This window comes from Mesoplodon bidens (genome assembly GCF_964165515.1).
Source record: "Mesoplodon bidens genome assembly, chromosome: 11".
In the NCBI taxonomy this organism is placed as follows: Eukaryota; Metazoa; Chordata; class Mammalia; order Artiodactyla; family Ziphiidae; genus Mesoplodon; species Mesoplodon bidens.
Window position 1 is genome coordinate 42,141,055 of NC_138167.1, and position 14,385 is coordinate 42,155,439.

The 14,385-nt window shown below is 38.8% G+C and overlaps 1 protein-coding gene across 6 annotated transcripts in view; it reads right to left on the reverse strand.

Moving 5' to 3' along the window:
• RBMS2 (RNA binding motif single stranded interacting protein 2) overlaps positions 1-14,385 on the reverse strand; it is a 91,392-nt gene that overhangs the window by 49,526 nt on the left and 27,481 nt on the right. Inside the window, exons 1-2 of one of the 6 annotated variants that reach the window (XM_081250011.1) lie at positions 12,454-12,640; positions 2,119-2,205 (exon numbers count right to left, since the gene is read on the reverse strand). The exons of 1 other annotated variant lie outside the window; for it this stretch is intronic. Coding sequence is in view for 2 of the 5 variants with exons in the window: in XM_081250015.1 (XP_081106141.1) it covers positions 12,454-12,519 (66 nt within the window). In the remaining 3 variants the exon portion in view is untranslated. Of the gene's footprint in view, positions 1-2,118; positions 2,206-4,727; positions 4,753-12,453; positions 12,647-13,436; positions 13,505-14,385 lie in introns of those variants that run through there. 4 more of the 6 variants (XM_081250012.1, XM_081250015.1, XM_081250009.1 and 1 more) reach the window with 4 other exon arrangements.

Genomic DNA, 14,385 nt, shown 5'->3' on the forward strand with positions numbered 1-14,385 from the left:
TATTATGGAGCAAATATTTTAATTATCTGTTATCTTTTTGTACTGAAAGAAGTTTCTTGTTAGTGAATCAGATTTTTGGTGTATATAATAGAAAACATTCAAGTTGATAGTCTGAAATGACTCAGTATTTTGTTAATAAATGAGAAAATGTAACTTCAGTGATTCATTTTCCTAACATTTCAGAAAGCTTTTTGGTAAAGTTTCGGGATAAATCATATTATTTAACTTCTTAGAGAACTTAAGTGTAAGTTCTGTGATATAATCTTGAATTTTACTGTAACTGAGCATACAAGTATACATCTACATGTGCTATTTCATTATAAAATTTTAGAATTTGCTCATTAAATTATGTTTGATGTATGACTGAAGCCACTCAGGAAGTTAAATATCTCTAAATGTATTTTTTTACAGTAAAAATACAGTGTTAATGTAAATCCCCTTATTCTGGAAGAATAAAAATGTAAATGCATCGTCAGATAAAATGGTAAAATGTTTTACTGAAAGTATACTTTTTTGGGAAAAAAAAAAGGTTCACAAAACCTTTAAGTGCTGCCTCTATCACTCAAACTTCTAAAATTTTAACATTTTCAAAGTGCCCAAGACAAGTGCACAAGGACACATTTTATTGTTGGAATTGTATAGGTTGCTTTTTGTTTTTATTTGAACATTTGAGAATTTAGTCTTAAACACTTTCTGATTTAAAAATTTTAAAACCTTGTTTAACAAAACTTTTATGTATCAAGATACTGTTTCCGGGACTTCCCTGGTGGCACAGTGATTAAGAATCTACCTGCCAATGCAGGGGACACGGGTTTGAGCCCTGGTGCAGGAAGATCCCACATGCCCCAGAGCAACTAAGCCCATCTGCCACAACTACTGAGCCTGTGCTCTACAGCCCACGAGCCACAACTACTAAGCCCATGTGCCACAACTACTGAAGCCCACACGCCTAGAGCCCATGCTCCACAACAAGAGAAGCCACTGCAATGAGAAGCCTGCGCACCGCAACTAGAGAAAGCCCGCGTGCAACAACAGACCCAACGCAGACAAAAATAAAAATTAATTAATTAGTTAATTTTAAAAAACAGATGCTGTTTCCTTTTCATTGTAGAACTTGTTTATAAAAATTCATTCCTAGAAAAAACCAAAGAAAAAAGAAAACAAAAATTCATTCCTAGGGACTTCCTTGGTGGCATAGTAGTTAAGAATCCGCCTGCCAATGCAGTGGACATGGGTTCAAGCCCTGGTCCAGGAAGATCCCAGATGCCGCAGAGCAACTAAGCCCGTGCACCACAACAACTGAGCCTGCACCCTAGAGCCCACGAGGTACAACTACTGAGCTTACGTGCCACAACTACTGAAGCCTGTGTGCCTAGAGCCTGTGCTCTGCAATAAGACAAGCCACCTCAATGAGAAGCCCACACACCGCAACCAAGAGTAGCCCCTGCTTGCCACAACTAGAGAATGCCCGCACGCAGCAACGAAGACCCAAAGCAGCCAAAAATAAATAAATAAATAATTTTTTAAAAGATTAAAAAAAATTTATTCCTTGAAAAAAAAAATACTTGCAAATCGTATAGCTGATAAGGAGTTAATAGCCAAAATATATAAAGAACTCTACAACTCAGTAACTAGAAACAAACAATCCCATTTTAAAAAATGGGCAAAGGACTTAAATTTTTTCCAAAGAAAATATACAAATGGCCAATAAGCACATGAAAAGATGCTCAACATCACTAATCATTAGACAAATGCAAATCAAAACCATAATGAAATACCCAGTCACACCCATTAGGATGGCTACCATCAAAAAAAAAACAGAAAATAAGTGTTGGCAAGGATTTGGAGAAATCAGAACTTGTGCACTGCCTGGTGGGAATGTAAAATGGTACAGCTGCTAAGGAAAACAATGTGGTAATTCCTCAAAACATTAAAAATAGAATTACCATATGATCCAGCAATTCCACTTCTGGGAATATACCCAAAAGAATTGAAAGCAGAGTCTGAAGAGATATTTATACACCCATGTTCATAGCAACATTATTCGCAACAGCCAAAAGATGGAAGCAACTCAAGTATCTCTCACAGATGAATGGATAAACAAAATGTGGTATATACATTCAATGTGGGAATTCCCTGGCAGTCCAGTGGTTAAGACTCAGGCTCTCACTGCCGTGGACCCGGGTTCAATCCCTCGTTGGGGAACTAAGATCCCATAAGACATGTGGTGCGGCCCCCCCAAAAAAAAAAGTAAATACATTCAATGTAATATTATTCAGCCTTAAAAAGCAAGGAAATTCTGGGGCTTCCCTGGTGGTGCAGTGGTTAAGAATCCGCCTGCCAGGGCTTCCCTGGTGGCGCAGTGGCTGACAGTCCGCCTGCCGATGCAGGGGACGCGGGTTCGTGCCCCGGTCTGGGAGGATCCCACATGCCGCGGAGCAGCTGGGCCCGTGAGCCATGGCCGCTGAGCCTGTGCATCCGGAGCCTGTGCTCCGCAACGGAAGAGGCCACAACAGTGAGAGGCCCGCGTAACGCTAAAAAAAAAAAAAAAAAAAAAAAAAGAATCCGCCTGCCAATGTAGGGGACACGGGTTCGAGCCCTGGTCTGGGAAGATCCCACATGCTGCGGAGCAACTAAGCCTGTGTGCCACAACAACTGAGCCTGCGCTCTAGAGCCCACAAGCCACAACTAGTGAGCCCATGTGCCACAACTACTGAAGTCCACAAACCTAGAGCCCGCGCTCCACAACAAGAGAAGCCACTGCAATGAGAAGCCCCTGCACCGCAAGAAAGAGTAGCCTCCGCTCACCGCAACTAGAGAAAGTCCATGCACAGCAACGAAGATCCAATGCAGCCAAAAATAAATAAATAAAATAATAATTAAAGGGAAAAAAAGCAAGGAAATTCTGACATGTTACAACATGGATGAACCTTGAGGACATTATGCTAAGTGATATAAGCCAATCACAAAAAGACAAATACTGTATGATTACACTTATATGAGGTACTTAGAGAATTCATAAAAACAGAACATAGAATAGTGGTTGCCAAAAGCTGCGGGGAGGGGAGAATGGGAAGTTGTTTAATGGTGTAGATTTTCAGTTTCACAAGATGAAAAGAGTTCTACTAGAGATTGGCTGTACAATGTAAACGTACTTAACACTATTATACTGTATACTTAAAAGTGGATAAGATGGTAAATTTTATGTTATGTATATTTTACAATTAAAAATCAAATACTAATGAGCTTCCCTGGTGGCGCAGTGGTTGAGAATCTGCCTGCCAATGCAGGGGACACGGGTTCGATCCCCGGTCCGGGAAGATCTCACATGACATGGCGCAACTAAGCCCATGCGCCACAACTACGGAGCCTGCGCTCTAGAGCCCGGGAGCCACAACTACTGAGCCTGCATGCTGCAACTACTGAAGCCCGCGTGCCTAGAGCCTGTGCTCTGCAACAAGAGAAGCCATCACAATGAGAAGCCCATGCACTGCAACAAAGACCCAAAGCAGCCAAAAATAAATAAATAAAATAAATTTATTTAAAACAAAAAAACCAAATACTAAGAAAAAGAGAGTAGGATGTAATGAAGTAGAGATTCTATAGGTAGGAACTACTTTTTCAAGAAGGTGGATTATAAAAGGGATCAGAAAAATGGGACAGTAAGTGGCAGGAGACATGGGATCAAGCAGGGCTTCTATCTTCCATTAGATACGGGTGGTATTTCAAGCTACGAGACTAGATAAAATTATGAAGGAAGAAGTGTAGATAGAAAAGAAACAAGGACTGAGTCCTGGGGATCTCCAAGGTTTAGAGATCAGGAAAATTGGGAGGAACCAGCAAAGGAGCCTGAAGAGGAAAGGCCACAGATACTAGAGGAACAGGAGGGTATGGTGGTCTGCAAACCAAATGAAGAAAGTGTTCCAAGGAATTGTGTGATCAAACGTGTCAAGTGTTGACAATAGATTAAAAGTAAGATGAGGGCTACGAACTGACCACTGAAGAACATGAAAGTCACTGCAGACCTTCATAAGAGCAGTTTTGGTGGAGTGGTGGGAGTAAAAGCCTAACTGGATTAGGTTTAGGAAAAAATGAGAGGTATGACACTATCAACAAGTAGAGAGGATGTGAGTCTACAGTAAATTTTACACTGTTGATGGAAACAAATGTGGTATACTTAGAAAGCAATTTAGCATTATCTCTTTTTAAATTAATTAATTTTTTTGGCCATGCTGTGCAGCATGCAGGATCTCAGTTCCCAACCAGGGATCCAACCCGTGCCCCCTAAAGTGGAAGTGCAGAGTCCTAACCACCGGTCCGCCAGGGAATTCCCTAGCATTATCTCTTAAAGGTGAATATTCAGATACCTATACTGCACAATACCACTCCTAGGTATAAACCCACAAGAAATTCTTATACAAATGTACCACATAAATGATAATATTCTGAGCATCAATGTTAGGAATAGCAAAAACAAACAAGCCTGGATTAATCCAAAAGCTCAATGGCAGGAGAATGGATAAATTATGGTATACTCACAAAATGAAATATTATACAACATGAAAAAATGAATAAAACAGCTATATACAACATGAATTAATCATGAAGATGTAATACTGAATGGAAACAAACAGAAGACTGTATTGCAATAAGACAATATAGTAGTGGCTGAGAGCATAGACTAGGAGCCAAACTATCTGGGTTCAAATCCCAGCTGGGCCATTCACTAGCAACGTGATTATTAAACTCTCTGTAGTTCATTTTCTTCTCATCTGTGAAACAGGGAAAATAATAATGAAATTGTCATAAGGATTAAATGATATAATATATATAATTATACATAAAGTGCTTAGAACAATGTAAACAAGCAAATTAAACATGACTTTAAACTATGTTTTAAAAAACAATAGAATAATAAATATAAAATTTAAAAGAGTGGTTACCTCTAGAAGGGAGGGAGGGAGGGGATGGGATGGGGAGAAACTCCTAAATATATGCAATTTACAGGCAGTGATTCTAGTTTTTGAGTTGGAAGACGGGTTTACAGGTGTTTCTCTTATGCTTTAGAGTTACATGTAACCTTTTGTATTATCAAATAATATATTAAAGATAATAAAAGAAAAAGTAATGGAAGGAAATAAGTTGGAGACAGCAAGTATACAACTCTTGAATAAAAAACACTTTCAGATAGTTTATATAAAGGGAAGAAGAGAAATGGGGCAGCAGGTGGAGGAAGAAATGGCATCAAGAAAAAGGGGTTTTTTTGATAAAAGAAATAACAGTCTATTTACATACTGATATATGATTATAAATATTAACAAATATTACCAATCCTCAAAAATAACCCAATAAATTATATCAGTACTTTAAGATGAAGAACTCAAGGTCAGAGAGCCTAAGAAACTTGGAACTAGGTCACACATCTAATAAGTGACAAAAGCCATATTTAAATTCAGATCTAACTCCAAATTTCACAACTTTATTTTATTTTAAAATTTTTATTAGAGTCTAGTTGATTTACAATGTTGTGTTAGTTTCAGGTGTACAGCAAAGTGAATCAGTTATACATATACATATATCCACTCTTTTTTAGATTGTTTTCCCATACAGGTCATTACACAGTATCGAGTAGAGTTCCCTGTGCTATTCAGTAGGTCCTTATTAGTAATCTATTTTATATACAGTGGTGTGTATATGTCAATCCCAATCTTCCAGTTTATCCCTCCCTCCCACCTGCTTCGAAATTTCACAATTTGTAAAGAACAAAATGCTGCTTTCCTTTTCTTAATCTTAATTTAATGCCTAACATTAGTTTAATTACATTTATTAGGATATATATTTTAAGTATCTACTAGATAGGCTTAAGATGCTGTATCAGGTGTTTCAGAGGATAATAAACTGAACAACACTGTCTTTACCTTTACAGAGTTTACACTACAGCAATGAAGATAAGACAATCACCTAAATGACTCCAATACAATGCAAAATTATATAAATACCACATATGAAGTACAAAATATTATGGAGGCTAAGAAAAAAAGTCCCCTTTGGGGTTAGGAGGTAGAGGGATTAGGAGAAGCTTTATAGAAGAGGTAACATTTCAGCTGAACTTCTAAAACGTAGTTAGGGTTTTGAAAGACAGTTTTGACTGTGAGCTCTTGAATGGCCACCATCATGCCTTAGTCCCAGGTCCTAGCATTCTGGAGCTATTTAACGAATGTGGGTAGAGTGAACAAATGAACAGAAAGGCCATTCCAAATGGAAGCAACAACAACAACAAAAGGATCAGAGGCTGAATACTACATGAGGCACAATGACAAAAGAATCAGAGAGTAGGAGGGATATGAATATGAACATATATATTTGGAAAGTAAGTATCAAGTTACTCATCATGATTCTTTTTACATTTTGGTCCCCATATCTCCCATCTTTAAGAAAATTCTCTCAACACTACCACCATCCTCTTCCAGGCTTTATCTCATTTCTCTGCTCCCCATCTTTTTAAAATAACAACTTTATGAGATATAATTTATATACCATGTAATTAACCCATTTAAAGTATAATTCCAATGGTATTTGGATCACAAAGTTGTGCAACTATCACCATAGTCAATTTTAGAACATTTTCATGACCCCAGAAAGAAACCCAATACCCATTACCAGTCACTCCTCTTTTCCCCCCTAACCATCTCCTACTCCATCCCTAGGCAACTACTAATCTGCTTTCTGTCTCTCTGGATTTGCCTATTCTGGATATTTCATATAAATGTAAGCATCAAATACAGTTGACCCTTGACCAACACAGGTTTGAACTGCACAGGTCCACTTATATGTGCATTTTCTTCAATAGTAAATACTACAGTACAGCACGACCTGCTGTTGGTTGAATCCTAGGATGCAGAACCATGGATATAGAGGAGTCACGTATATATGGATGATCGACTACAGCTTACACATTGATTTTCCCAAGCCCCGCACTGTTCAAGGGTCAAATGTATGTGTTCTTTTGTGAGTGGCTTCTTTCACTAACATAATGTTTTCAAGGTTCATCCATTTTGTAGCATGTATCAGTACTCTATTATTATTATTTTTTTTTTGGCTGTGTTGTGTCTTTGTTGCTGAGCGAGCTTTCTCTAGTTGCGGCAAGCAAGGGCTACTCTTCGTTGCTGTGCACAGGCTTCTCATTGCAGTGGCTTCTCCTGTTGCAGAGCACAGGCTCTAGGCACACAGGCTTCAGTAGTTGTGGCACGCGGGCTCAGTAGTTGTGGCTCGCGGGCTCTAGAGCGCAGGCTCAGTAGTTGTAGTGCACAGGCTTAGTTGCTCCGCAGCATGTGGGATCTTCTCGAACCCGTGTCCCCTGCATTGGCAGGTGGATTCTTAACCACTGTGCCACCAGGGAAGTCCCTCTATTACTTTTTATCACTGAATAAAATTCCAAAATTCCATTGTATGGGTATATATAATATTTTATTTATCCTTTCATCAGTTGATGGATATTTGGGTTGTTTCCACCTTTGGGCTATTATGAATAATGCTGCTATGAACAATGATGTACAGGTTTTTGTGTGGACGTGTTTTAATTTCTCTTGGGTATATACCTAGGAGTGTGTTTAACCTTTTAAGGAACTGCCAAACTGTTTTTCAAAGCAGCTGCACCGTTTTATATTCCCATCAGCAGTGTATAAGGGTCCAATTACACCACACATTATTATCTGTGTTTTTGATTACAGCCATCCTTGTGGGTGTGAAGTGGTATCTCACTGTGGTTTTGATTCCTTGATGGCTAATGATGCTGAACATCTTTTCATGGCTATTTGTAGATCTTCTCTGGAGAAATATCTATTCAGACTTTTTGACCATTTTTTAAATTGGGTTCTGCTCTTCATCTTAATCAAAGTTCTTAAAAGATTAGTCTATATATACCATCTATACTTCCTTACCTTCTTTCACTCAACAACCCACTCCAACACTGCTTTTGCTCCCCCGCTCTGAAATTGCATGTCAAAGTCACCAACCACCTCTACACTGACAAAATCAATGACTATTCATCAGCCTTCATCTTCCAGGATTAACTCTATGGTTTGCACATCTGCATTTTAATTCCAGCTGACTTTTTTTTTTTTTTTGGCCGCACCGCGTGGAACGTGGGATCTTAGTACCCCTATCAAGGATAGAACCCACGTCCCCTGCATTGGAAGCACAGAGTCTTAACTGCTGGACCACCAGGGAAGTCCCTGACTTCCTATTCTAATCTATATTTTATTTTCTCCTGTTCTTTTCTATATTTTTCTGTTTTATTATACAGCATATTTTCTTATGGGATGAGAAATGTAAACCAACAACCAAAGGTTATATCCAGAGAACTGCAGGTAACACAACTGGCTACAGCAGAGTCAATGTGATGAAATCATGTAGGGGAGGTGGGGAAGATAAGGAAAGGCTGGATAAACAGTGGGTATTGGGCTAAGGATTTGGACTTTGTTTAGCAGGTAGCCATTAGCCATTAAAGGTTTGTATATAAGAAATGCTCAGCACTAAACTGCTGGAATGTTGGAAGATTATTCTGGTAGCAGGTATAAAATTACTTGGGGTCAAGGGGTAGGGAGTGGAGAAATAGGAGACAAGGAGATCATGCGGAATGTTTATTGCTGTGGTAATGAGGGCATAAATTAGTGTAGTAGAGCTAAAAAAAAAAGGAGGAATCAATGGAAAGACATTACTACTAAACTTTAACCAACTAAGTTAACTTTATTACTGATAACAGAACTATTAGCTGCCCCCAGTCAAGAGATGTTAGACTTTAAAAGTTCTACTAAATTTGATCTGATGGAAACGAGATGAAAATGTAGTAAACACAAAAAATTCTCTCTCCCTGTTAGAAGTATAAACAATTCTACTATTGCTTCCTACTTTCTTCTCTCCTGAGTAAACTCTTCAATTTCAGGTAACTCAAACTTCTTAAAGAGTCAAAGTCTGGCAGTGCCTACCAGTCAGTTCTACTCTCATCATTGCCTCCACTCCCCACAACTCCCAGCCCCAATAGGGTCTTCAATATGTTAAAATCAAGAAGAAATAGAAATTTATGCAAAATAGGTTGGGGAAGGCAAATTATCCCAAGTTAAACATAGTCCCTTTTCTTTTTTTTTCCAAAGGGAATGGTTGCTGATGCTCTGAGGAGTTAACTTATAATAACACATGCCAGGAAGATGATGTCAGGGAAGGCGTGGTTAGGTTCTTTACAAGTCTGAAATTCCTTTAGTCCCAAACACTTCCTCTTTCAATCTCACCTATACTCAAATCTCTCTACTGAGGCAACTCTTTCAAAAGCTGAAGGAAGTGTTGAGACCCTAGAACTCTGATCCTTTTTTTTTTAAGAACAAAGAATAATCGAAGGCCATTAAAATAGATGTTTTTTTCATGTACCATAATTTTGCAGAATCTCTCTTTGAAATCCACATTTTCCCCCTTCTGTGACTATTTTAATTCCAAAGAAAGGAAAGGATATTCAACACTACATCCTGAGAAAGAATGTGCCTTTATCAGGCATTATATATTTGCTGATTGTATGCCTATATTTACAACAGCCAAAAAAGAATAAGAAAACTATAATTGTCCTGGGCTCCTCAGTTAACAACTTCCCTGATAAAGTATACAAATATGTTTCAAAATAAAACAATCCTACTTTTCTTTCTTGCCACATCGCAGGGCCTGCAGGATCTTAGTTCCCTGACCAGGAATTGAATCCCTGGCCATGGCAGTGAAAGCGCCAAGTCCTAACCACTGGACTGCCAGGGAAGTCCCCAGACAATCCTACTTTTTAAAGACAAGTAGGACTTCTCTGGTGGCGCAATGGTTAAGAATCTGTCTGTCAATGCAGGGGACACGGGTTCAAGCCTTGGTCCTGGAAGAGCCCACATGCCGCGGAGCAACTAAACCCGTGTGTCACAACTACTGAGCCCACGTGCCACAACTATTTAAGCCCGCGGGCCTAGAGCCCGTGCTCCACAACAAGAAAAGCCACCGCAATGAGAAGCCCACGCACCGCAAGGAAGAGTAGCCCCCGCTCGCCTCAACTAGAGAAAGCCCATGCGCAACGAAGACCCAGTGCAGACAAAAATAAATAAATAAATAAATAAATAATAAAGACAAGTAAATAAAACTAATAAAGTCACAACAGTAATGTACAAATGTCTTTTCAAACTGAGCTCACTGGAAATTATTTTTATTCCACCAACCAGAAGTGATGACTACAGTAAATTATGATGTAGAAATGTTCCTTAAAGAAGGCAGATCTCTGCAAATCTATTATTTCCAGATTTTGGTATAACAAAATGATGGACAATAAAAGCACATATTTATGCGTACTTTTTCAGAAGTTTAGAATTTTGTTTTTTATTTCAGTTTTTTAAATGTTCCAGACAGGTCTAAGAACTTTTTTACATAGACTCGTCCTACTTGAGAAACTGAGCAAATAAGCCAATGTCAAAATTAAAACTTTACTTTGTCATAGAAAAAAGTCTGGTAGAATAGATAGAGCAAACTGCTACTAGTTATTTCCTTTAAGGAGTGGGATTTAGGTAAGGAACTTCAGGACATGAAGGGAAGACTTGACTTTTTATTTTATATGCCTCTTTATGCTTAAATTTTAAAAATAGACATGTCTTACATTTATTACTAAAAACTAATAAGTTATTTTAAAAATTTAACTTTCAGTATAAAAATGGACAAATTACATGAGCAGATTCACTCAAAACATTCTTCCCCAAAAATGAACACATTAGGCCATACATATAAACGAAAAGACAAAGAGCAGTGTAGTAATCAATTAGTTTAAATATACCCAACACCCACAAACCTATATATACACACAAGGAGTCATCGATATAGTCACAAAGTGATGTCATCATAACAGTGACCTGTAAGAACCCAAAGAATACTTGACAAATACACTAGTAAGTATGTATCTACCTTTACCCCAGGTTTCCTAATGTGTTTCTCAAATCTTACAAGTTATCAGAAAGAGATATGAGATTTGAATCCCAGTCCGCAATCATACCTCTTGTCCCCTACACTATCCTAGATTTAGAAGCTGGTTAAATGTTTCCTATACAACAAGCGGGAAAGGGAGTGGAGAGCTAAGAAAAGAGAATATTTTAGATAGCATCAAATACATGAAGCTGCTAATAGGGAAAAAAACAATTTCTGGAATTCATTTTGCTGTATTTTAATGGGTAACCTGAGAGACTTGGAGGGAAAAAATAGGAAGGAGATTTCACACAGTACTATACAAGATATGAAAAGAATAAAGACAGATTAGATATCTATCAAAATCATATTGATTTATGTGTGTGTGTGTGTATACATATAAAATTGATAACAAATATGAACCCATATTTCTTAAGGATGTAACAGAATGAATACCACATAAACTAACACCCATAAACTAACACCCATAAACTAACACTAGGTGTTTTGGGTCTAAACATTTACCAGTGCCTTGATCAGATACTTTGTTCACCTATAACAGTCTCCTTAGGTGTATAAGAAAGCATCAGGAATTCTTACCCACTGCCCAACAATCCATCAAATGAGCAAAAGATCCTTAAATGTCTAAGGCACCTTTTTTCTTCAAAGAACAGCTATAAAATCAAGAGATGGGGTAAATGGTCTTTCTGCTACAGCATACAGTTCCTCCTAATCAGCACGGTGTGCACTGAAATGCCAAGAAACTGCCCAAGATATTCCCTGGCAATTGTGGGGATGACTGTACACCTCTCCCCAGACTGCCCCTGTACCCAAGCATAGACTCCAGAGATCTCTGCTGAGCCTGGCTATCTGCAGAGCAGGAAGGCCCAGCTCAGCAGCAGACCCCAAAGAATCACAGAACTTTCTGCCTTAATTCCCAAGGTACGTCTTCTCTTAAAACTCCTTCCCTACAGGCTGGGTGGGGTAGGGTCTCTATCTAAGCTAGAAGAGTAGACTCAGTCCTCAGATGAAGCTGTTATGATTTCCCTGACTGTATTCAGCTACCTGATAATGCTGGAGGAATGGTAGGAAGGAAGGTGGGCTGGGGGGAGAATGCAAACAGTTAATCAAAATGATAAAATAACCTTGGAGGTGGTAGGCTGGGGGCCAGGGTTTGAGGTGACATATTTTCCCTGTGAAAATTGGATACATCAGCAGGAAGTCAAACTAACTTCTTTTCACAAAGATACAAACTTGCAAAGCTTAATTTGTTTTTAATTCCACTGCCTTCAGGCCTCACATAAGGGACTATAAATTCCTGAAACTTCAGAACCAGGTGAGAAAAGATGCCAAAAAAAGTGATGGAAAAAGAGAGGCGCTGAGAGGAGAGGAATCCCGTTCCCCTCTTAAGGAGAATGTTAAAGCCAAGGGCACTCCCGATCCCCAGAAAAGGAAGTAGCTGGATTCCAAAAAAGCACTTTTCCCTACCTTCTTGTTGTTCTTGTTATAGCCAAAAGTCGAAATCCCAGGCCTGGAAGTCACTGATAGCAGCATTTTCTCTTTAATGTTAGGAAGCTAAGAGACAGAAGAGGGGAAGAAGGAGAGGGAAAGGGAGAGGAAAGAGAGGGAGAGGGAGGGAAGGAGGGAGGGAGGAAGAGAAGGGAGAGGGAGAAAGGAGGGGGAGGAGAAAGGGGGAGAGAAGGAGGGGGGGAGTAAAGAATGAGCTAGGGCTGCTTGTTTACGTCACTGATAGAACTTAACCCCGAGTCTGAGTGAGGCTCTTCCACTGGGTCCTAATGCCCAAGATATTTTTTTGGTTTTTTGGTTTTTTGTTTTCCCCCACAGGCTTAGCAGTTAAAGCAAAAGAAAAGTTCTTAGGTCTACCCCTTTCAACTCCATCACCTTTCCTATATGAACAAGTTCAGATTCCCATGAAAAAATGAGGATATTTTCTCCTTAGATCTCAGGTATAAGAAGATTCCAATCTTGATTTTAAAGGGGCCACTGGGACACTGCTTTGGAGAACATGTGAAGAAAATCACAGTACTGAAAAAGAATATGTGAGGTGAGCTCAGGACTTACCCCCCACTTTATATTTATAGCGACCTTAACACACAAAGAAAGAACAAACAGAAGAGCTCACCAAAGAGCAGAGACAAGCAAAACAGAGGATGGGAAATAACTAGTTTCAGGCCTTTGGATAGTTTTACTCCTCTTGGGTTATGCTGATGGGCTAATGCCTCTTAATCCTTTTCAGATTCTCCCAGGTATGACTTAATACTTGAGAAGGAATTTTCAAACTGGACTATGTCATGAAACTCGGTGCCTAGTGCTTTCTTTTTTCTTTCCCCCAGCTTTATTGAGATATAATTGCCTAGTGATTTCTTCAATTGTAAGCTCTCTTATTTGAATCTTTATCCCACTATTTCCTAGTCTTCAAGGTCTATGAAGCTGAACAATTAGTTACTCACCCAACCTGAAATTTATGCCCAAGCTGAAGTTCACAGAGTTGGGATGTCTGCTTCAAGCTGTCTGTGAACTGTAGAAAAAAATAAATAAATAACTATTTTAAAAACATATGCTTCACAGAGAAGAAAAATACAAAGTTCTTAAGAAAGAAGAACATTAATTTAGAGTCAAGAATTGAACACAGTTGCAACACTCACCTCTAATACTTTCAAAGGAATGTCCTGTAGAAGGTACCTTAACAATAAAAGAAACTTGTTGGAAAACAAAAATTTAAGAATGATACCCAGTAATTTACCAATCTAGTCCAAGTAGAACAGGGATATAGAATGAAAGCCTTCAAATCACTTCTTAAGGCCCCCTCACAGCCATAGTGGATATTCTAAGTAATAAACTAACCCTGTCTGCTTTGCCACAAAAAACATTAAGCCCAAACCATCCCTTAAATGAAGTCCCAGTCTCTATTCTAGTTTTCCTGTCACCTTTTTGCTATAATAATGGGACAGACAGTACCAACAGTCTGCAGAGTAAATACACACATACCATACCCCCAATCTCTAACTTTCATTTCCAATAGGACAGGAAGTTCCTGCTCAGCTCAAGGGACACAGGAAGGGTGGGAACAGCCTCAATGTGGGAACTGCAACTGAGATTGGAAGCACAGCAGCCAAATGCAGTCAATAAATCAATAAAGGCATCTCTCAGTGATACCATATTTTTTTAAAGTCCCTTTTCTGCCCTCAGAGATGCTCATTCATGATATGCCAAGTTATCACTGCCATTTAGGTCCTTGGTTGATGTCTTCTCCCTTAGCCTAACAATGTGGTAAAAACCCTTCATTTTTAAGGCCTGATTTATAATGGGATTTATAATAGCAGTCAACCTAATTTAATTTTTTAAAACTTCTAATATTCTCAACGTGTTGTGTTCTCTTACTGCATTCCTTAATGCTCA